Source organism: Vulpes lagopus, chromosome 11 (genome assembly GCF_018345385.1).
Source record: "Vulpes lagopus strain Blue_001 chromosome 11, ASM1834538v1, whole genome shotgun sequence".
Taxonomy (NCBI): domain Eukaryota; kingdom Metazoa; phylum Chordata; class Mammalia; order Carnivora; family Canidae; genus Vulpes; species Vulpes lagopus.
The window spans coordinates 74,280,636-74,302,270 of record NC_054834.1 but is presented as its reverse complement, the minus strand read 5'-3'; the positions used below and the strand labels follow the sequence as shown (position 1 = coordinate 74,302,270).

General features: G+C 51.9%; 1 protein-coding gene across 5 annotated transcripts in view; it reads right to left on the bottom strand.

Moving 5' to 3' along the window:
* Positions 1–20,332, bottom strand: part of SPTBN2 (spectrin beta, non-erythrocytic 2) — a 39,202-nt gene extending 18,870 nt beyond the window's left edge. The window contains exons 1-12 of one of the 5 annotated variants that reach the window (XM_041722969.1): positions 19,859–20,332; positions 12,553–12,731; positions 7,973–8,124; positions 7,331–7,504; positions 6,447–6,538; positions 6,207–6,287; positions 5,554–5,669; positions 3,480–3,592; positions 3,156–3,343; positions 1,328–1,445; positions 653–811; positions 28–330 (exon numbers count right to left, since the gene is read on the bottom strand). In XM_041722969.1, the coding sequence (XP_041578903.1) occupies positions 28–330; positions 653–811; positions 1,328–1,445; positions 3,156–3,343; positions 3,480–3,592; positions 5,554–5,669; positions 6,207–6,287; positions 6,447–6,538; positions 7,331–7,504; positions 7,973–8,124; positions 12,553–12,709 (1,653 nt within the window). In that variant the 5' untranslated portion in view covers positions 12,710–12,731; positions 19,859–20,332. Of the gene's footprint in view, positions 1–27; positions 331–652; positions 812–1,327; positions 1,446–3,155; positions 3,344–3,479; positions 3,593–5,553; positions 5,670–6,206; positions 6,288–6,446; positions 6,539–7,330; positions 7,505–7,972; positions 8,125–10,103; positions 10,608–12,552; positions 12,732–17,916; positions 17,933–18,975; positions 19,089–19,172; positions 19,251–19,858 lie in introns of those variants that run through there. The other 4 variants (XM_041722970.1, XM_041722967.1, XM_041722971.1 and 1 more) reach the window with 4 other exon arrangements.
* Between the last annotated feature and the right edge of the window lie 1,303 nt (positions 20,333–21,635).

Sequence of the window (21,635 nt, the reverse complement as noted above, 5' to 3'; positions counted from 1 at the left end):
CGTCTTCACCCCCTCATCCCGCGTTACCTTCATCTCTTCCATCCAGTCCATGAGGTAGAGCAGGTCCTGAAACACCTTCTGCAGCTCAAGGTTGAGGAGGAGCCGCTCCCGCCGGGCTGCCACCATCTGCCGCAGGAAGTCCCAGAGCCGCGCCACGTTGTGCTGGCGTGCCGCAATGCGCTTGATGTCATGGTAGCGCTCGGCGGCCAGCTCTGCGGCCACCGCATCCACGGCTTGCACCCGGCCGCTGTAGGCCACGATGTCCGTCTCAATGGCCTCGTGCTTCCGCACTGCTGCCTCGACGGCTGCCAGTTCCAGCCCAAAGTTGTCCTGGAGCAGAGAGCCGGCCAGGGAAGTGGAGGAGCTCAGGCACCCTCTCTGCCTGTTTGCCCCTTCTCTCCAGAGAGCTTCCGCTGCATGATGCCAACTCCACAAGGTGGCTCTGTTTCCTCTCTACCCTGTCCCATCCTGTCTCACTAACCCTTTCTCCTGTTCAAGCCTCTGGCCCCTGGTTCCAGGGACTCTTGGTCTTCTGATCTGTATGATGGAATTCTCATTTCATTAGCTTTCTGTCTTGCCAGGCACCTAATCTACCGCTCTCTCCTATTTCTCCTGCCTGTCCTGCACAGGCCAAGAGCCCCCCATGTTCTACCTGGGACACAAGGCGCTGGTTCTCGCTCAGCCAGGTCTCCCGCATGGCGGCTTTGCGGTCGAAGCGGGCGGCCAGCTGTTCCAGCTTCTCCTGGCGGATCAGCTCAGTGCGCAGGGCCAGCTCACGCTCATGCTCAGCTTTCTCCAGCCGCTCCCAAGCCTATGAGGTGAGGACAGGATTGGTACTAAAGAATTGGGCTCAGGAAGTGAGGGTGGGGAGGGGTCACGGGGACCGGGGCATGCGATTAGTCCCAGGGAAGTCTAGTGGATCTGTGGAATGTGGTCAGTTAAGACGCTAGTGCATGGAAGTATGAGACATGGACAGCATGAGGGCCATGGAGCCATGTGAAAGCACACCTGCTTCTAGGTGAGGACTGGAGGGGGACAGGGAATGATGGAAACCACTGGATTTGTTTGTTGGGGGGGTGAACCCTATTACTTCTATTAATCTTCAAACATTGTGGAAAAATATAAAATATAAGCAGAGAGTGAATTGGGGGCGTGTTGTACAAGATAAAGAACTGGGCTATAACTTTATCATGTGCACTTGCATGGGGAGACAAATGGAGGAGGAAGGGGGAGGGCAGTGGGCAGCCAGGACAAGTGCTCCAGGTGGGGTGGCAGGGGCTGGGGCCGAGGACAGGACATTGGTAGGGCGGGAAGGGAGGCTGTGCACCTTGTTGATGTCAGAGATGAGCCGGCCCTCGCGAGGTGTGTAGACCTTCTGATTGTTGGCTCGCAGCTTGCTCTGGATGGTGAAGAGCAGAACTTCCAAGTTCCCCTTCTCGGTGAACCTGAGTCAGGAGGTCGGGTTTGGGTCAAAGTCAAAGGTCATAGAGGCACAGGGGCTCTACGTTTCAAAACGAAGCTTCCTGTGTTGCTTTTCTTCTCATCAAAGCAATATACATAGTCTCAGTGCAAAAGCCAGAAAATACTGGCAGGCATGAAGAATATACTTTTAAAACAAATGAAAACCAGACAGAAACAACCAGTTACACTTTGGCATGCATGTTGTTGTTGTTGTTCTTCTCCTTCTTTTTTTTTATTTTATTTTTATTTTTACACAGATGGGATTATTTCAGAACCACAGCTGACATTTGCCAAGGACTCACCCATCACGAGCCAGGCCCTGCTCTCATTTGGTTCTCTGTTATCTGCATTCTCTTATTACCTCATTTTCCAGATAAGAAAACGGAGGCTTGGAGCAGCTAAATAAGATGCCCAATGCTTACAACTGCTTGATGGCAGAGCCAGGATTTGAACTCAGGTACTTTGAATCTGAACACTTAGTCATTTGCTCCCTGCTGTCTACAAATAAGCAATTTTTAAGACTGCTTTTTCATTTCTGTTTCATGAACATCTTTTTTATGTCAGTAAGTGTAGTTCTTCAACATTATTTTCAGCGGCTCTCCTGTGACTTATTTTTCTTTTACCAAGGTCAGGTTAGGGAACATCCTGGAAGCTATGTTTTCATTCAGTGCCCAGAAGAGGGCTTTCTGGATCAAAGGGCACACCTCAAATCATTCTTGGAATATGTAGGAACAGATGTTTTCTGGATTAGTATTAGTTTTGGAGCTGAAACATATTAACTCCAAAAGAGCTCAATAATAAGCAAACAGAAGTTTTAGCATGTACTATATAGAACTGCCTACTGGCAATTCCAGACTTGAAAAAAGTCCACTTCTAAAACAGGTGAACAGTGAGAACCTTGGCAGTGCGCACATCACCAGCCATGTTCCCGAGTCACTGATTGTGACCTGCCTGTCAGATCCAATCCCCCTGTCCCTAAGCTGGGATTGGGTTCTGGGACGCCCGGCCAGTAATCTTGTCTGAGTGAATTGCACTGACCCTACATACCATAGTAAGCATTTCCACACGATGATTTTTTTTTTTTTTTTTTTTTTTTATGATAGTCACAGAGAGAGAGACAGAGAGGTGTAGAGACATAGGCAGAGGGAGAAGCAGGCTCCATGCACCGGGAGCCTGACGTGGGATTCGATCCCGGGTCTCCAGGATCACGCCCTGGGCCAAAGGCAGGCACTAAACTGGGGCGCCACCCCGGGATCCCCATGATTTTTTTTTTTAATGGATCATCATTTAAAAAGTTTATCTTGGGGGATCCCTGGGTGGCGCAGTGGTTCAGCGCTTGCCTTTGGCCCAGGGCATGATCCTGGAGACCCGGGATCGAATCCCACATCAGGCTCCCGGTGCATGGAGCCTGCTTCTCCCTCTGCCTGTGTCTCTGTCTCTCTCTCTCTCTCTCTGTGACTATCATAAATAAATAAAAATTTAAAAAAATAAAAAAAAAATAAAAAATAAAAAAAAAATAAAAAGTTTATCTTGGGATTGCTTCTGGCACTTTGAGCTGGGGGAAATGAGCGTTCACTGCATTTACATACTGCCAAATTTCCCTCCCCAAAGGCCACTCTAATTTAGGCTGCTTCTCCCAGGAGCATGGCTCAGGGCAGGCATGCCGCAGCAGGAAGTGGTCCAAGGGCACCTACTTGGGTGGCTTCTCTACCGTGCGATAGGAATTGAAGGACTGCAGCTGGTTCTGGACCCCGCTCAGAGAGTTGGCCAGTTGCCGGTCATTGAGGGTCACAATTGTTTGCTCAATCCACTGCAACAGCTCTGAGGCCAGGGACTCATACTTTTCCACTAGGCGCTCTGCCTCCATGGCATGGTCCAGCACCTGTAAGACAGAGACAAGGGGGTCCTGCCATGGGGTCCCTGGCCCACCCTACAGCTCTACCCTGTCTCTGCTTTTGGCGGGGGGAAGACCCCACCAGGCCAGATCTTTGTTTCAACCACCCCACAGTGGGGAATACCTTGCCAATCCTTTTGCCTTCCACAGCCAGGGCCTTCATCTTGGAGAAGTAGTGATAATAAGTAGCCACATAAGTAATGATTGATTTCTCATCTGGTTGGTCCACATTCACATCTGAGAAAAAGGGCCACTCGGGTCAGGCATTTATGTTTGGAGATTTGAAACCTGCCTCCGAGGAATACACCTGCTACTTGAATCACTCACCCCGAATCCCAGGGCCTCCCACCTCTGCCCTCCAAGATTGACATCTTTCAACTCTCAGTGCAAAATGACAAATAAATCATTTGGACTAAAAGGACATGAAAAAGCTATGTTTTTTATTCCCTTAGAAACAAGCAGAAGACAAAATGCAGAAGCCCAAAGAGGCTTTTTACCAGTGTTTCCAATGGAGACCAAAATTTGCTGTTTAGGGGAAGAAAGGCAAAAAAAGAAACAGTATTCCCATTTGGGGATAGATCTTGTACTTATGGGCTGGGTAGATGTCTAAGAAATCAGTGGATTAAGGGTCAGCAAGATGGAAGATACAAACTAAGCTTCCTAACACCAGGATGTTCAGAGGGACGGGCCCAGTGAGCCCTAGCAATTCTCAGGGCTGTGTCAGGGCAACGGTCATGGCTGTTGCTGACCTCAATCCCAAAGTTCAGGTATGAGTCCAAGGAGGTGAGGGTCCTTCAGGCAAGTCAGCTTCTACCACAAAGACCAAGGCTGGAGCTCTATATGCCTTGGGTTCTCTTAATTAGGCAGATTCCATCCTACCTACAGGGGAGACTATGGGACTGGAAGCCCTTGTGACCACTTCACAAAGCCCACAGGCAAGGAGGACCCATTGAAATCCCTTCATGAAGCTACAGGATACTTCACTTTACTTAAATGTTCTTCATCAGAGCTGTGCTTCTCAAATGCTTTCCCAGGAACCTATGTCTACCCTGCTTCCACCACTAGTTAACTAATATTTGTTACTCTGGACTGAGATGGTGCTACGGTAGGATGGAAAACAGATAACTGAGACCCAAGTCTGCCCAGTGAGCTTAGGAAGAAGCATTTCCCGTGGGGAAGCCCCATGGCCCTTCTCCGCCTCCCTTTTGTGGTAGCTCCAAGTCTTGTCTGTCAGAGACGTGGCTAAGGACACAGGTCTGGAGTTTGGATCTCTGCTCCACCAGCTGTATGACCTTGGGACAGTCACTTAACCCCGTGATAGGTACCCATCTCCTCTTCCATAAACTAAAGACAACGATGGCACCGATTTCAAGGGGGTGTTGTGAGGATTCGGAGCATGTCGAGTGCAGCTCCAGGTACAAAATAAGAGCCCAGCGGCCACTGCCAGTCTCACCAGCATTAAGATCAGAACCCCAGAAGCCAGTCAGCAGGGCTCTGCTGACCATAAGGCCAGAGCTGGGTGAGAGCTCAGGATCATGCAGCTTATTTAGGACCCTAGAATTTTAGAATAAGAAGGGCTCTTAGAGGGACGCCTGGGTGGCTCAGCGGTTGAGCATCTGCCTTTGGCCCAGGGCATGATCCTGGGGTCCTGGGATGGAGTCCCACATCGGGCTCCCTGTGAGGAGCCTGCTTCTCTCTCTGCCTGTGTCTCTGCCTTTCTCTCTGTGTCTCTCATGAATAAATAAATAAAATCTTAAAAAAAAAAAGGGGGGGGGGCTCCTAGAGACCACATAGACCAATCTTCTCATTTTAGAGATAAGGAAAATGAGCCACAGAGAGGCTAAGTAACTGGGTTTAAGTCAGAGAGCTGCTCCATGATGGGGCTGGCATAGAACCACATTTCAGGGCTCTCTCTGCCACAGGGCTGCCCCCTTCCTAATTTTTTGGGGGAGCGATATAATTTTTGTACCATAAAATTCACCCTGTAAAGCATACTATTCATCAGTTTTAAGTATATTAACAAGGCTGTATAGCACTTATCATGATCTATTCCAGAACATTGTCATCAGCCCCAAAGGAAACCCCCTACCCATTAGCAGTCCAGTCACCTCTCCGCCCTCCACCCTCAGCCCCTGGCACCTACTCATCTCCCTTCTGTCTCTATCCCACAGCAGCTTCTTTACATCACTTTGCCCCACCTTCAGGATCCAGCAGCTTCGTGAGCCCCAGCTCCTTCTCAGCCAGATTGAAAGCATTTTGCAGATTGTAGTGTGCATTGCACTTCTTCAGCGACTCAAAATCCAGCAGATCTGGCCTGTACAGAGGGAATATAGAAAGTATCAACAGCACATAAGCTCCTAAAGAAGAAAAGTAGGGATCCCTGGGTGGCGCAGCGGTTTGGCGCCTGCCTTTGGCCCAGGGCGCGATCCTGGAGACCCGGGATCGAATCCCACATCGGGCTCCCAGTGCATGGAGCCTGCTTCTCCCTCTGCCTGTGTCTCTGCCTCTCTCTCTCTCTCTGTGACTATCATAAATAAATTAAAAAAAAAAAAAAAATTAAAAAAAAAAAAAAAAAGAAGAAAAGTAAAGTCACCCCTGTGTTTATCCCTGTCACCAGCTCCATTTTGTCTAGAACCAGGCAATCCAAACCCACACCCACTGCTCCCCAACCCTCTGGTTCCCATCACTGTCCTTTATGTAGCGTGGTGCCCCCACATCCCAGCTCTTGTCTGGATGTTCACTCCTCATAACTGCTGTGTAGTCCATCTCATGGCTCGTCTATGCATCTATGCACCCCTAGGCCATGAACCCATCCAGCAGGAGCTCAGGCAGGCTCGCTAACCCAGCTCACCGGTGCTTATGCACAATGGCATTAAAGGCCAGCCCATCTCTCCAGCTGGTGGTGAAGTTGTGCACGTTGACATTGGGATACCTATAAATAAAGACCAGGAAAAATAGTGAGTAGGGCCCAGCCCTGGTCTGCGACTCAAGGATGGATCCCCAGCTGGTGCTTTTGGGAGACCATCCTTCCTTTACCGCACAGCTTTGGTGCCTCCAACCCTCCAAGGCCACGGTCCCTGGGCAGCCTCACCCTGCGGTCTTCATCTGGCACCACAGCAGTAGGGCATCCTTGGCTGACTTCTTCTCCTTGTTGTCTTCTGTTTCCACACTGATGTCTTGGATCTAAGAAGGAAAGATGGAAGGTCCTCACTCGCTAAACAGGGGCTTCTGGAGTTACTGAACATACTCAGCAGTACACAGCAGGAACTTTAGGTTCCTGTAATAGGGGTGCAGGGACAGAGCCTGGGGCCCTTTCATTCTGGAATAGTGACCACAAAACATCAGTTCAAAAGGATTTGAGGCAGCAGAATGGGTCAGAAGTCAGAAGAGTGGAAGTGTCTCAAAGCAAAGGATGATGGATGGCTCCTTGGAGTGGGGAACTGTGTGGAGGGGTGAGTGCTTCCTGAGAGCTGGGTTTCAAAGGGGGTGCTGATGGAGCTCTCTCAGGGCTGGAAGGAGCAGAAGAGGTTACACCCAGGGAGTCAGGGGACAACTGGAATGTGATGGTATCAGGACGTTGGGTTGCCTATGCTCAGAGCGTAAGAAGCAGTAGGGGGACTGTTTTAGGGAGACAAGCAGAGTTTGAGGCAGAGGAGTGGAGCAATGAGCAGGCGGTGAAGGTCCAATGTGTAATATCTCCAGTCCCCTGTGGACCAACATGCGGCCCTACTACATGTGGCCAGGTAACAGACCAGGCCACAGGGAACCTGCCACAGAAGTGTGACAATACCCACACTGATCTCTGTCCCATTTAAGGAGGAGGGTCCCCTGATCTGGTGCCTGGATATCACAGCAACCACAAACTGCTATACCATGTATAGCATGTTTTTATCGATCATGACGTGTACAGCACTGAGGCATGAAGCGCTTGCACTGAGGTGTGAAGCACACTCTGCATGGTGCTGTGCCAGGTACCTGGAATCGAAGGATGATGGTCCAGACCAGCCCAAGGGTCAGACGGTGGTTTCCGTCCACGATGTCATGGGAGCCCATATTTTCCAAGTGTACTTTCTGCTCCTTCAGGAACTGCAGAGCCTTGTCCACATTCTCCAGGCAGTGGATCCGCATGCGGCCTTTTGTGGGCTTTGGCTGTTGAGGGATAGGAGACATGACAACATGGGGCCCTGTGGGCCCCCTCCTCCTTCCCTCTCAGCCTTCCCAGGGCCCTGCTTTGCACACCTTCCCCATCTCCTCCACCCCCATCCCCACCTGCAGGAGCACAGAAGCAGCCCTCAAGGCTGGGCCAAAGTTCACAGAGCCAAAGCTGAGGTTCCAGAGGTGGCTTGGGCAGATTAAGATTCCCAAGGGAATTAATTGCACCCTGAGTGGGTGGGAAAGGAAATGTTTTGAATGGGGCCACTGTTTCTGTCTCCGTGAAGCAATGCTCCTATTTAATCCACGCAGCAAAACCTCTCAGAATGAAACCATCCTCTGACCAGAGGGCAGCCAACTACTTTCCGCTCTGTGCTGTCACTCTTCTCTCTGAGGGCGCCTCCCAGCTTGTCCCCTCAACCACTGTTTCTCGGGCTCCCTCCTCCCTCTGTGACCACAGCTCACCAGTGTCTCTCCCGAGAGCACCTCAAGGAGCCTCAGGAGGTTACGTCCATCCCGGAGGTCGCTGTACAGGTCTCCCACCCGGCATGTCACCCGGGCCAGGTGCGAGTTCACCCACTTGGTGAAGGTTTTCTTCTGCACGGCTTCCCGCTCATCTGTGGCGGCAACATGGGGTCATTTCTGTCCTTCAAGTACAGTTCACCTGCTTCTAAACACCAGTGGATGGGGTTGGGGGCCTGGGGGGATGCTGAAGACCCCAGAAGTGAGGTCTGGGAAGGAGGATTGGAAGGAAGATGCCTGAGATGAAAATCTCTAACTTAAAAAGCAGGGAATAAAGAAATTGGAATGAGCTCATAAGGGTAAAAATATAAATGAGCAAATGGGCTTCGAGAAGAAAGGATGAGAGAAGTTAGAAGCAGTGAGACATGAGGGGAAGGCTTGGGATTTGGGATCGGGGATGCTCTGTAACAGTGGAGGAACACTGTTACTTAACCAGAGCCTCATGTTTTCATCTATAAACCAGGCATACTACTTGACTTTCTACTTCAACGCGTGACTGTGTTGATTAAACAAGACTATGTAGGTAAGATGCCTGGCACACATGATAAGTTACTCCTTGATGAGTTACAGTTATCCAGGCATGATCTAACCCGAAGGAAAGACCCAGAGCTGCTCAGGAGCAGCAGGAGGTGTGGCTGTTCTCTTCGCTGTTGGACAGGGCGTGGACTTAAATTACACCAGCAGCTCTTCCAAGTGGTCATTAGAAGGACACGACATTATAGAGGCTCTAAGCCTCCTTGAGTCAGCTTGCTCTCCTGGGATAATTTAAAGGAAAGATGGGCTCCTCTATTTGTGGGGTGGGTTCATTCAATTGGCTGCAATGGGATTCAGTCCTAGGACATCAACATTCCAATGCTAAGAAGGAAAAGAATCTTGAAAGTTGGGAATAGGGAAATCACTGAGCCTAAGAAACACAGTGGGGAGTAAAACAGGCAGAGTTAGGCACAGATCTCAAGGACAGGGAGGAAATGCCTTGCTGCCCGGTCTGGTCCGTTGCATAGGAGAAGCTGCTGATGAGTGCATGCTTTTTAGGTTCCACAGAAAAATTAAGATTTTAGACATTATAAATGACAAAGTGAGGGAAGAGGCTCAGGCCATCAGAAGCTGCTCTGGCCACTCGAATTTCTGTTTTCCCCAGAGAAGCCTAGTGTGATGCCCAAACCCAAGTGGCTGGAGTCTGAAGAGTCACTTTTGTTTCCCTTCTGGGCAACAGCATCTCAGAAATCAAAAAGACTCGTCCCTGAATTTCACATTCCTATGCACCTCACCCATTAAACATAATGACACACCCACGTCTACTCCTGTCTCTCTTACCTCCAACCCCTGAACCTGAGTGAACCTTGGGGTCCTGACAACTGCACTGGCAGGGCCCTGCTCTGTGGGCTTCCCTCCTTTCAGGGTCTATGTGCCCTGCCTGAGCTGGGGATTGCCCAGATCATCCTCCATCACTGGATCGTGAAGACTGCCCTGATGCCAGGGGCACAGGGGTGAGGCCATTTTGGCCCACAGGTAGAATAAGAGGAAGATGTAGAATCAGTGGCAGCTAGGAGGAAACTGGGCAAAGCCAAGGACCAGAGATAAAGCATAGCTTTACAGGGTGTCCACAACATCCACAGGCGCCTCCCTCCAAAAGAAACCCCACAGTGGGTCCCAGGAATACACTGAAATATTGGTGCCAGGATGAACATACACCTGCTCTGCACCTGAACCTGTCTGCACCAACTCTCTCTGACATAGTCCCTGGTTTCTACACACACACACTGCTCCTTCCACACCTTTAGACACCTACTCAGAAACCCAGGGCAACAGGGACAAGCCCTGGGTTGCTTGGCTTAACAGCTGTCCCAGCAGGCGCTTCATCTCCAAATCCTCCGCGGTGACAGCCTCCCCGTGCGCTGACCTGGGCGCTGCCACCACGCTCACTGTCCCTGCTTCCAGGGGGCCCGAGCCTTTCCCCACTCTGTCAGCACCCACGAGGCATTTTCTGGCCTCTGGCAATTAATTATTCCCCTTGCACACTGTCTCCCAACACTCGGCGGGGGCTCCTCCGTCCCGGCCCGGGATGGCCGCTCACCTTGAAGCTGCTTGAAGCGGCCTTCCAGCACGCTGGCGTACTGAGCGGGGTTGATGAAGGCGGCTGGCGACGGCAGGAGGCCCCCCGGGCTCTGAGCCCCTTCCACCGCCTCATAGTAAAAGTCGCCCGCCCCATTGAGGCCGGGCCCGTGCGCCCGGCTCACCCCGTTACCATTCATGCCGCCCGCTGCCTCTCACGCGGCCGGGGGCCCGGCGTCCATGCCCTGCCCGTGTCGGGGGCCACGGGTCCGCTCCCCCTCCCGGAGCCCCGGGGTCCCGAGCGTGTGGGCTGCCGCCGGGGAGTCGGCTCCAAGGCGGGGAACGGGTCGCGGAGCCGGGGGAACCGCGTGCCGGCCGGCCGAGCGCCCGAGCTCCGGGGCCAGTCGGCAGAGCACACCTGGCTGCGGCGAGAGGAGGCGGAGGCGGCTCCCGACAAACAGGTCGGACGGAGTCGGGAAGGGGGGAGGGGGCGGGGGCGGGGCCGGCGGCGGCGGCGGGCCCGGCCCTGCGGAGCGAGCGCCGAACTGCCCGCGCCCTGCAGACCCGCCCCTCCGGCCCGAAGCTGCCCCGCGCGGGCCCCGACGCAAACGCCCACCTCCCGAAGGCTTGCAGGTGTGACAAGGATGGCCCATCTTGGGGTGACGCTGGGAGGTCCGCCTTCGGGACGTGAGCTTTGTTCCCCAGCTCGGAGAGCAGAGAAAAGAGAAATCCTTGAGGCAAAACCAGCTCAGAAGGTGCCGGCCACCATACCAGGCGGTTGCTTAAATACTCTTTTATCTGTGAAATAGGTGATCGAATCTTCCCTACTTGTTTGTCAGCACTTGCAGTTCCGGCCTCTTTCCTGCCACTTGGTTCACCGAGCCCTCCTCAGACAGGCCATTCCTGGCCCCCAGTACAACCCACTGCTGGGACATCTGCCACATTCTCTTCCGACCCCTCTCTGGGCTTCAGCTCATGCCCCTTATGGCCTACTCCTGCCTCTCTCCTGTCTTCTATTCAGTATTTATTTGGCATCTACTGGTGCAAGGTGTAGTGCTAAGTTAAGTCCGTACAGAGAAGCCTCTTCCGGAGAGCCCAGTTTGCTGGTGGAGAAATGACAGCTCAAGGTGGCATGTGTCATGTGTGCACAGACATGGTGATAGTCCTGGGTATCATGTGGCATGTGCACACAGACAACATGACAGTTCTAGGGTCAACATGCATCCCAAACCAGGCTATCAGGGAAACTTTTCCTCAGAGAGGTGACATTGTCCACAACCCACTCTTCTGTCTTCTCTCATCTATAGAAACACTGATATGATTGTTTCACAATCCAGCCTAAAGACTCAATCGGAAGGGCAGAGAGGTCCTGGAGAAAATACATGACAAGGGGTTCCCACAGCTAAGGCCACCACACAAAGGTCCTCAGATGCTGGGCTGCCTGAGAGGAATTACCTGGAGAGCTTTTTAAAAATCCTGATGTCTGGACCATAGGTCCAAAGATCCTAATTCAATGTGTCTAGGAGTCTGTATTTGGAAGTCTGTATTTGTAAAAATGTCCCTGGGTGATCCTGTAAAGACTGCTGCCTGGTTTGGGAACCACCCCCTCAGTGTCTCCCTACTTCTAGAAGGCCACCCACTCATTCCGGGGGCACTGCTTCCAATGGGGAGGAGCAGCTGTGGTCTCTCCCACTCACTGGGCTGGGGGGACAGCAGGTCGGTGGAAGAGACAAGGGTGGGACACGGAGGAGGGAAGCCAGACGGGGCGGGTGGCCTTAGGGTGTGTGGGTGATTCAGCCCCACGCCAGCCGCTGGTGGTGTCAGGTGGCAGCTGTACTCTTGTTGCCATGACAACTCCTCCCCGGAACGCAGGGAGGCCCGTCAGACGGGTTTGTTTGTGCTCAGAAAAGCTGAGGGAAGAGCCCAGGCCTGAGGGTAGGGCAGGGGCCGAGGTGGGTTGAGAGCAAACTCGGGAGAATGGGCGGCTGCAGAAACCAGCAGCGGGTGGAGGGAACTCGCTTCAGGGAACAGGTACATTTAATAAAGGGAGGAACAGGCAGCAGGTGGAAGGAACAGGTGGGGAGGGAGCGGGGAGGATAATGGGCAGGGAGGGAGAACAGGTGTGAGAGGTGACAGAGAAAACCAAGGAAGACCCAACAAGGGGATGAAAGGTAAGGGAGGGGTGGGTGGAGATGGCAGGGACTAAGTATGAAAGAGTCAAGGACCATGACTCAGGACATAGAAGAGCAGAGCTGAGCCCTCTGCTCGGGGGAAGGGAAGTGGGGAACATTCTGGATTGTATGAACTTTATTCTTGGCACTGGAATTGGGGACCAGGAGCTTGCGGGGGTAACGTGGGTCAGCTGGCAGCTTAGAGAGAAAGTTGGTCTTCCCACGAAGTTGGAGTACCCTCCCTGACAAGCTTATCTTCCCAGACTCCAAGCATGTCCTCTGGCCCTCCCCAGACCTCACCTGCCAGGGCCTTAATTCGAGACCTCTCAAAGAGGCGGGCTGAGCTGCTGTCATTGTCCCAGTCCGAGTCAGGCAGGTCCCAGCGGTTGTTGATGTCGCTGTACTGGCCCTGGATCTCCAAGCTGTCGAAGTCTGTGGGTGACAGGGTGCTGCTCATGGTGGCAGGTGGCCTCCTGCTCCTGCAAGGGGGAACATGGCTGGTGAGGGGCATCTCAGGACCACTGAGTCCACTACTCACTGTGTCCTTCTCTCCTCTTGCCCTAGATCTGCTCCGCTCTCCTGAGGGCCAAAGGCTGAGACTGGTTCATCAATGGAGATCAGCCTTAGTGGGAGAAGGGAAGCCATGGTGGGGAAGTAGAGGGACAGGACACCAAGAGATAAATGTGGAGTGAGACAGAAAGGCAGGAGTGCCTCAAAGTGCTGTGGCAGAGAGGAAGAGCTGCAGAGACGGACAGTGAGCAAAGCTGGGAGCTAAAAGTGTTAACGATGGCCAACAAATGGCATGGCTCAGGACAGCAGTGCACAAGCCAGGGTAACACACAAGCAGATGTGGGACCCCATGAGCAATAAATGAGTATAAACTTTGATTTCGTGGTTCCACAAACTGTTCGGAGCTCCCACGCCACACGAGACAATTTCCTATCCCCAGGAGGTGATTTGAGATGAAAAGACCCTAATCCTGCTCTCGAGCTAAGATGCATTTATAATACACCAGGAAGCTTGTGATGCACTTAGGTAAGTATAGACAAAGTGCCCAGGAATTGAGAGGAGGACACAGTATGGTTCTCCCTCCTTTGCTTCCTTTTGTTTCTCACAGGGAATAAGGGAATACCTAATAGGTGCTAGATAAATGTCAGCTATGAGGGGGATCCCTGGGTGGCTCAGCGGTTTGGCGCCTGCCTGGGTGTGATCCTGGAGACCCGGGATCGAGTCCCGCCTTGGGCTCCCGGCATGGAGCCTGCTTCTCCCTCTGCCTGTGTCTCTGCCTCTCTCTGTCTATGTCTATCATAAATGAATAAATAAATAAATCTTTAAAAAAATGTCAGCTATGATATGTGTCCCTACTATGTACATGCATCGCCTAAGGGGGCGATCACACCCCCTAAGGGGCAAGGGTTCACTGACCAGGAAACTGCACCTCTTAAGTCATGGTTCAAGGTCACGCAGCTGGAAGGGGCAGAGTTGAATTTTAAAGAGAGGTTCTTTCTGACTTTGGGGAACAAGCTCTTAATCACAACATTTACATGTGCCTCAAATCTCCTGGAGCCCTTCAGAGCTCCCTGGGACAGATCAGCATCCATGGCTCCTTTCTAGGGCCCAGGCTACTGAAATTAGGACCACACATGCTTGCCAGCACTACTCATGACTCTACATTATGCAAACTTTGTCCTTCTCAAAACTAACAAATGAATTTTAGATTAGCTGCTAGGGATTTTTAAAAACCCTCTACTGTCCACAGTTCTCATGTAATTCACCATTCAGCAGCCATTCAAGGGAATGGAGGGGGCCCAGTCTGTAACTTTATGAGAATCTCAATTCTAATTTTCTAATTTTCCTAGCACCTCTAATTTCTAATTTTCCTAGCACCTCTCAAACACAAAGACATTTTAGTCGTTGTGTAGACATAGCTACTTCCTAGGGTGGAGGCTATCATCTTGGCAGTCTCTGGCTCTGGAAGGATGGACAGGAGAACCTCGTGTGTAGTTTGGGAAAAAAGGAAGGGATGGGTGGTGAGTTGTGGGAGGGTAGGAAGGTGTGTTCCCTGGCACACAAAAGCAGAGCTTGGCTTCTGTCATTAGCTGGTTCCATGAAGCTGAACCTGACCCTGACCCCCAGGAAGCCAGGATTGTCCGCCCCTCCCCTTTCTTTCAAAGAGAAAGCAGGCACAAGTTTCCCTGGGAGTAGCATTAATGAGGGGTGAGGGAACTAAGGTCTAAGGTTCCTAAATTGGGCTTTGCATTCCCTGTAATAGGAAAAAGAGCTTAATTTCCACTAGCCTGGGACACGTTTCTCATTTTAAAATCCATCATTTCTTTTAATCCCCAACAGATTCTTTGAATTTACTCTGTAAATATTTATATAAAAATAAATTCTAGGGCAGAATTCAGTCACCCTGAGCAGAGTGCTGTGGGCAAGGTGTGACCTGAACTAGAGTCATCTAATATAGGCAGGCACTGAACAGGGAAGCAGCCCAAGCCCCAGGACCTGTACTAATTCCATTTCTCTCAGCCCTTCAGGTCCAGGCTTCCTCACCAGTAGCCAGCTCACACTTCGCTCTGGGATTGACATTTCCAGTACTTTCTCTCTACATAGACCTCCCTGCAGAAACACCTACATATAATGCCCTCCAGCCTTCTGTTTCCATGACCCTTTTGCCTTTTATTAGGAGTCACAGACCTACTAAATCCTGCCCCCAAGACTATGGCCAATAAGCTGTTAAAATATAACTGATTTGGGGGTGTTTGTGTGGCTCAGTCAAGAGTCACAGAGCATGTGGCTCTTGATCTTGAGGTCATGAGTTCAAGCACCATGTTGGGCATAGAGGTTTCTTTATAAATACAATTGAATAATAATAATAACTGATTGATTTTGGATTCCTTTGGGTGGGCCTGCACTTTCCAGTTCTCTATAGGCCCCGCCATTCCCTTTCCTCTCCCTCCTAGCCATGTCACATATTTTTCTTACTTCCCTGGGCTCTGAAAGCCTCTGAGGTTTTCATTTTTTTTTAAGATTTTTAAAATTTATTATTTATTCATAGACAGAGAGAGAGAGAGAGAGAGAGGCAGAGACACAGGCAGAGGGAGAAGCAAGCTCCATGCCGGGAGCCCGATGCAGGACTAGATCCTGGGACTCCAGGATTGAGCCCCGGGCCAAAGGCAGGTGCCAAACCGGGGAGCCACCCAGGGATCCCCACTCTGAGGTTTTCAAATCCTGCTTGCCTGACCCCGTCTCCAAACCACTGTGTCTCCCTGGGGCCCCATCAACTGCACAAAACCTAAATACATCTTAATCTGGCTTCCTTTTGGTGATCCAACCTGGTCCTCCTCTATGGGGACCCAGGCATGGAATCTAGACCTCCCAGTGAGGTCTGGCTGTTAGATCCTCTCCATAATTTTGAGGAGAAGGTATGGAGTAGGAATCTCCCCTCCTCCCAAATAGAAATTCAGCTACTTAAATGCTCCTTTGGCTAAACTGAGTTTTTTTTTTTTTTTTTTAATTTATTTATGATAGTCACACAGAGAGAGATAGAGAGGCAGAGACATAGGCAGAAGGAGAAGCAGGCTCCATGCACCGGGAGCCCGATGTGGGATTCGATCCCGGGTCTCCAGGATCGCGCCCTGGGCCAAAGGCAGGCGCCAAACCGCTGCGCCACCCAGGGATCCCCTAAACTGAGTTTTGACACATGTGCTTTGTGTCCTGAATTTCCGGGGATGCTGTCATACAGATAAGGAACCAGGGTGGCACGGTGTCCTTAGGTCATGGATCTCTCTATAGGACCACATGTTGGGACTCCAAGGAGTTTGTTTCCATGGACTTGCATGTGAATGATGCTCTCTGGTGTTGTTTAGTGTGGTGGTTCTGCGGGGCTCTGAGTTTTGGTTTTCACATATCTGGGCTCTGCAGTCCTTTTGGGTGATACTCTGTGTTCTCTATTCTCTGCTGCTATCTCTAGATTCCTATAGTTTTCTATGGAGTTTCTTTACATAGATCCTGCTCTATGTCATTCCTTACCTATGATCTGGGTCTCCAGATCATATTTCTTTAGCGTGCCTGTCCACCAGCCTCATGACCCCCTGTCTCTCTGTACGCTGGAGAATCCTCAACCTTATTCTTCCCCATGGATTCCCAACTCTGGCAATAGGATGGCACAGCAGCTAATCCAGATTACAGTTTCACCAGCACCTTATTCTTAGCCACTGACCTCAAGGCCAGGCCCAAGTAGCTTACATTGTTTGTTCATGCTAGAATAAAGCCAACTCCCACCAGCTGCAAGCTTGGGGTCCTGCTAGATTCTCCACCTAAAGTGCTGCTGGATACAGACTCTGCTCAGCCACGTGAGGATCCTCAAGAGCAGCTGTCCCACTTCCTCCCGTTTTAGCTGGCATGTAAGGCTAGAAATCCTATCCTGGGCTAGAGCCTGTCTTTTACCCTAATTCCTCCTCTGGCCACATCCCTCTCCTGATTAATTCTTTACCTAGCTCCAAGAGAGTTGACAGTTCCCTCGTCTGCGCTCCCACAGCACTTGGAGAGCAGCTAGTATTTGCCCCCATCACATTGTATTACGCTTAGTTGTTTATGTGTCTCTCTGCTTGCTCCACTTTTAACCCATTGAGGACAAGGGCCGTGTCCTACTCATGTTTGTCTTTTCCAAGCCCAGTACAATAGGTATTCAGTAAAGAAAGAATGAATGACTCAACCATAATTCTTTTTTTCTTTCTTCTTCTTCTTCTTCTTCTTCTTCTTCTTCTTCTTCTTCTTCTTCTTCTTCTTCTTCTTCTTCTTCTTCTTCTTCTTTTTTTTTGCCAGCAAATTGATTCTTAGAGCCGGAGAAGAACTCAAGGAAAGAATAAAATGGGATTGGAGAATACCCCCTGCTGGAAGACTCTCTGGGTTAAACCCTCAATTCAGGATCCAGGATTCTCAAACTTGCATGAATTACAATTACCTGGAGAGCTATTAAAATACAGACCACTGGGCCCTGCCCCCCCCCCCCCCCCCCCGTGTTTCTGATTCAGCAGATCTGTGGTGGGGCTCATAAATTTGCATTTCTAACTAGTTCCCAGAGGATATTAAAGTAGTGTTTTGGGGATGACACTTTGAGGGCACAGTTGTCCAAAGATGAGGAGGAGTAGAGTTGGTTAGAGGAGCAATGAGGGTTGAAGAGACACAAAGTTTCAGGGGTGAGTGTGACTGGAGGTTAGCTTCTGGGGGGGGGTTCAGGCTCTATCCAATGCTAAGCTCAAATATAGCTTCTCTGAGAGACCCCAAGACCCACGAAGAGCCAGAAGCCTCAGGCAATGAGAGAGGAAATGAAGATGGAGTGGACTCTAGATCTAATGAGACAAATAGAGCTGCTGGTCCGACAGGCAAATCACAGATGTGCGGAAGAAGGAAAGGACGATGGCGGAGACGCTATGGGGAGGCGAGGGGGGGGGGCAGAATTGAACAAATGACAGCAGGATGAATAACAGATGAGAAGAAATGGGGACCTTGGCCAAATAAAAATCTTTTTTGATTCAAAGTATGAGTGATTGGCAGAGACGTAAAAGGAAAAAGAGATCACAAACTCAGGGCAACTAGGAGGGCATAAGAAAGATGCACCCAGGGCAATCAGAGACCCCTGTGGAGAAACAAAACCCTAACCCATATTCCTCAAGGCTGAATTCCTGGTGAAACGCAGCGACTCTCCTCCAGCGAACTTAAAGACTAGGCTGAAGAGTGGCACTGAATTTTTGTTTGATCTTCTTTGCAATCCTCCACTCAGGGCAGAATTATTCAGACTAATTTTCACTCCCTTGCTGTGCCTCTCCCCCAAGCCTGTAATGGCCGGGTTACATCAGTTTTTGCAAGGGACAAATCCAAGATCCATATTAACTTTTTCCTCTTCGGAATTGGCCAAGAGGTTGTCCAGCACCCGAAGCCAAGCCCCATACTTGGAACTCAACGCTGGCCCTTTCACCTTCAAGGAAAACTGGTTTGTGGATACCCTGCCCATACCTGCCTGAACCGACCGGCTCTCCAGCACTAGAACTGTGGCTGCTCGAGGGCGAAACAACCCACGGAGACCAAATGCAGCAGGTTCGTAAAGGGACAAGCCCGCAGCGCGGCCGAGCATGCGACGCCATGGGGCCGATGGGGGCAAGTCGTTCGGCGCCAGAGTGGACAGTAAATGCCCCACCGTGGTGCTGGAGTTGGAACACCCCAGCGGGGAGGCCTTGCCCACTAGTTCTGTGCGGGGCCGACTCTAAGCCAGCCGTCCAGGTGTCCCGGCCACAGAAACACCTTACACCGCTCCTTCCCCACCCCCTTCGCCCTCAGCTCGTGTTCTGGTCACCACCGCCAGCCGTGTCCCCTGTCACACACGCACTGTGAGGAAGCATAAAGGAGAGCACGGAGCAGCTCCCGAAGCGGCGAGGAGGAGCCCCGTCGGCTCCGGAGGGAAGCCCCCAGCAAGCCCCCGAGAGGCAGCGGGGCGCTCGCACGCGCGGGGCACACACCGCGGAGCGTGTCCGCAGCACCTGCACCAGCGCCGGCCGCTCGGCGGAGGAGCGTCGGCCACCGGCACAGCGGCGCTGTCAGACACGCTCGGAGCACCGCCGGCCCGATGCCTCGCCGCGTTCGTCAACCTCAACTCCTGCAAGACTCTTCTCTCCAATCCGGAAAGGCCCGCGTTCCCCACGCCTCGACCCTCAGCCCCGGTACCTGGGTGGCTGGCACATGACTCTCCATCCTGTCCCCGCGACCGGGCGGAAGCGCGGGCCCGGCGCCGCATCCTCCCTCCCGGGCTCTCCCGGCGGGCCCGACCTCGACCCCTGCCCCAACCCCGCCGCCCGCACGCGGCCGCACAAAGCGCGCCGCCCCGCCGCCGGGACAAAGCGGGCCCGGGCGCCGGCACCTACCTTGGTGCGGAGCGCCGGCCGGGCGGGCGGGAGTGCGGCGGGCGGGGGCGCACCGGTGGTCGCGGCGCCCGCAGCCTGGCCGCGAGGGGCGGTTGCGGGCGGCGGCGGGTGGCCGGGCGGCGGCGGGGCGCTCGGCTAGCGGCTGCGGGCGCTGTCACGGGGCGCGAGCGGCGCGGGGGGCGCGCGGGGCCGGCGGCGGCGGGGCGCGTGGCGGCGCGCGGGCGCGAGCGGCGGGACTGCGGCGCGCGGAAGGAGGACAATAGCCTCCCCCTGCCGCAGGCCGCCGGCTCCCGCGGGAGGCCCGGGACCATCTGGAGCCGGCGGCCCCGCGGGGCTCTGGGCGGGGCCCGAATCACCCCCTCCCCGCCCGGCGCCATGGCAACCGCGGCCCCTCTCGGTTCTCCGCGCTGCTCCCCGGCCCGGGGTCGCTGACCTTCCCCCGGGCGAACTCGGTGGCGGTCTGCGGCCGGCTCCCGACCCCCGCCACCTTCCGCGTGGGTGCCCCCGATAATGCCGCCTTCCGGTCACCCCGGGCCACCGGGTACCCCCCACACAGCTTGCGGGGCTCGGGCTGCAGATTGAGCACCCCCACCTTTGTGGGGTACTCCTTTGTGGGGGTACACCACTCCTCCTTTCCTCCCAAATCTATCCCTGAGACACACAATCCTTCCTTTAACGGCACTCACCGCCCGGAGGGTTTCCCCAAATTCAGCCTCTGTTTCCTTTTCAAATTTTCATCTGTGGGCACCTCCAGTTCATCTCCCTTTAAGCAATGCTTTCATCCATCCCTTCTCTCGAGCATCCTTCTTCAGGCAGGTAGGCCAGCTCTCTTTCCCAAAGCGTCTCCATGGTCTACGTGGTGGAGATTCGCCTGCTCGCAGATCAGATTCTCAGAATAGTCATCACTGCAGCTTCTCTCTGCTCCTTCTCAGCTCCTCTCATTTATCAACCAGGAGAATTCCGTCCTACTCACTGTCTTAAAAGGGAGTGGGGGTGGGGATGGACATTTCTAGGCCTGGCACAGCTGGGTTTCTCCTTGGTTTAGTAGCATCTGAGTGGTTGCAAGGTCTTAGGTCATTAAGCAAGGTGAACTGCTATCTGCTTGAGAGAAAAGAATTATGCTCTAATAATAATAAAGTTATAAAGTGCCAGCTGCACTTTAAAAATGCATTATCCAAAAAAAAAAAAAAAAAGCATAATCCCATGTGACACCCCCCACCCCCCCACCCCACACTCCAGCTCTGAGAGGTAGGTTCTGTTCTTCCAGACTAAGAGGCTAGGCTTGGAGATGCACAGCAAAAACAGATTGGGCTTTGTACAGAGCAATCAGAATTTACCCATTAGATTGTGCTGTCTCTGATGATGCAGGCCTGTTTCCACCTGGGAAATGCCTGAAATGGCCAACTAAGGGCAATGTGAAGGATAGGGTTTGCGTGAATTACTGGGTTTAAGGTTTTATTTATTTATGGGTAATGGAATTGTAGGATTTTGCTCCTTTCTGAAAAGGTACACCTACTGAAACAAATTTGTAAGTGATTGAAGTACTTTTCAGTTAGGATTTTGGCGAGGTGAAATAATTTGTTTTAAACTTATTTGAAAACATTTCCAAGGGAGAAAAAAAAAAAAAAAAGATCTGCTACCAGTCCTGTCTGGTTGTATCATCTCACCTATCTGGCCTTGGTTTTCCTAGTTTATAAAATGGGTTGGAAGGGATATCAGGGAGTTGCACTAAAAGGTGACCTTGAACTTCTCTTCTAGGTCTGATAGTCTGATTTCACCACCAGACTGGAAATTGATCTTCTGAGGTGTACCTCACTAGTAGCTACAGTTCAGGGTTATTTATTACTTATTTTTTAACAGTCGCTCTTCAGGCAATGGAGTCAGAGAAGGGAGAGTATAAACTACAACTGTTCCCAAGGGTAAGAGTGAGTGTGTTCAGGGGGAAGGGAGCAATGAGGTGTGTTTTTGGTCATCAAGGAGCCTTGGCCAGGGATGTTAAAGCTGATGGGATGAGAATCAGCTCATCTGCCAAGGAGCCAGAACACCCAACCGACTACTGCTCTACTGCTATGGGAACCAAGGGTCTCAACAACAGCTATTGGATTGTGACCCAATTAGGAGACAAGAATATTAAGTCTATGGTCAGCATACTAATAAGATCTTTTATATAGTATTTCCTATTTTTAGCATTTCATAATCCTTTAAAAAGCCTTGTAGGGTAATGGGTAGCCTGGGTGGCTCAGTGGTTTAGTACCACCTTTGGCCCAGGGTGTGATCCTGGAGACCTGGGATGGAGTCCCACGTCGGGCTCCCTGCATGGAGCCTGCTTCTCCCTCTGCCTCTCTCTCTCTGTGTCTCTCATGAATAAATAAATAAAATCTTTTTTAAAAAGCCTTGTAGGATAAACATTATCATTCTCATTTTCTTGATGAGCACACTGCTCTTCAGACACCTAAGTGAATG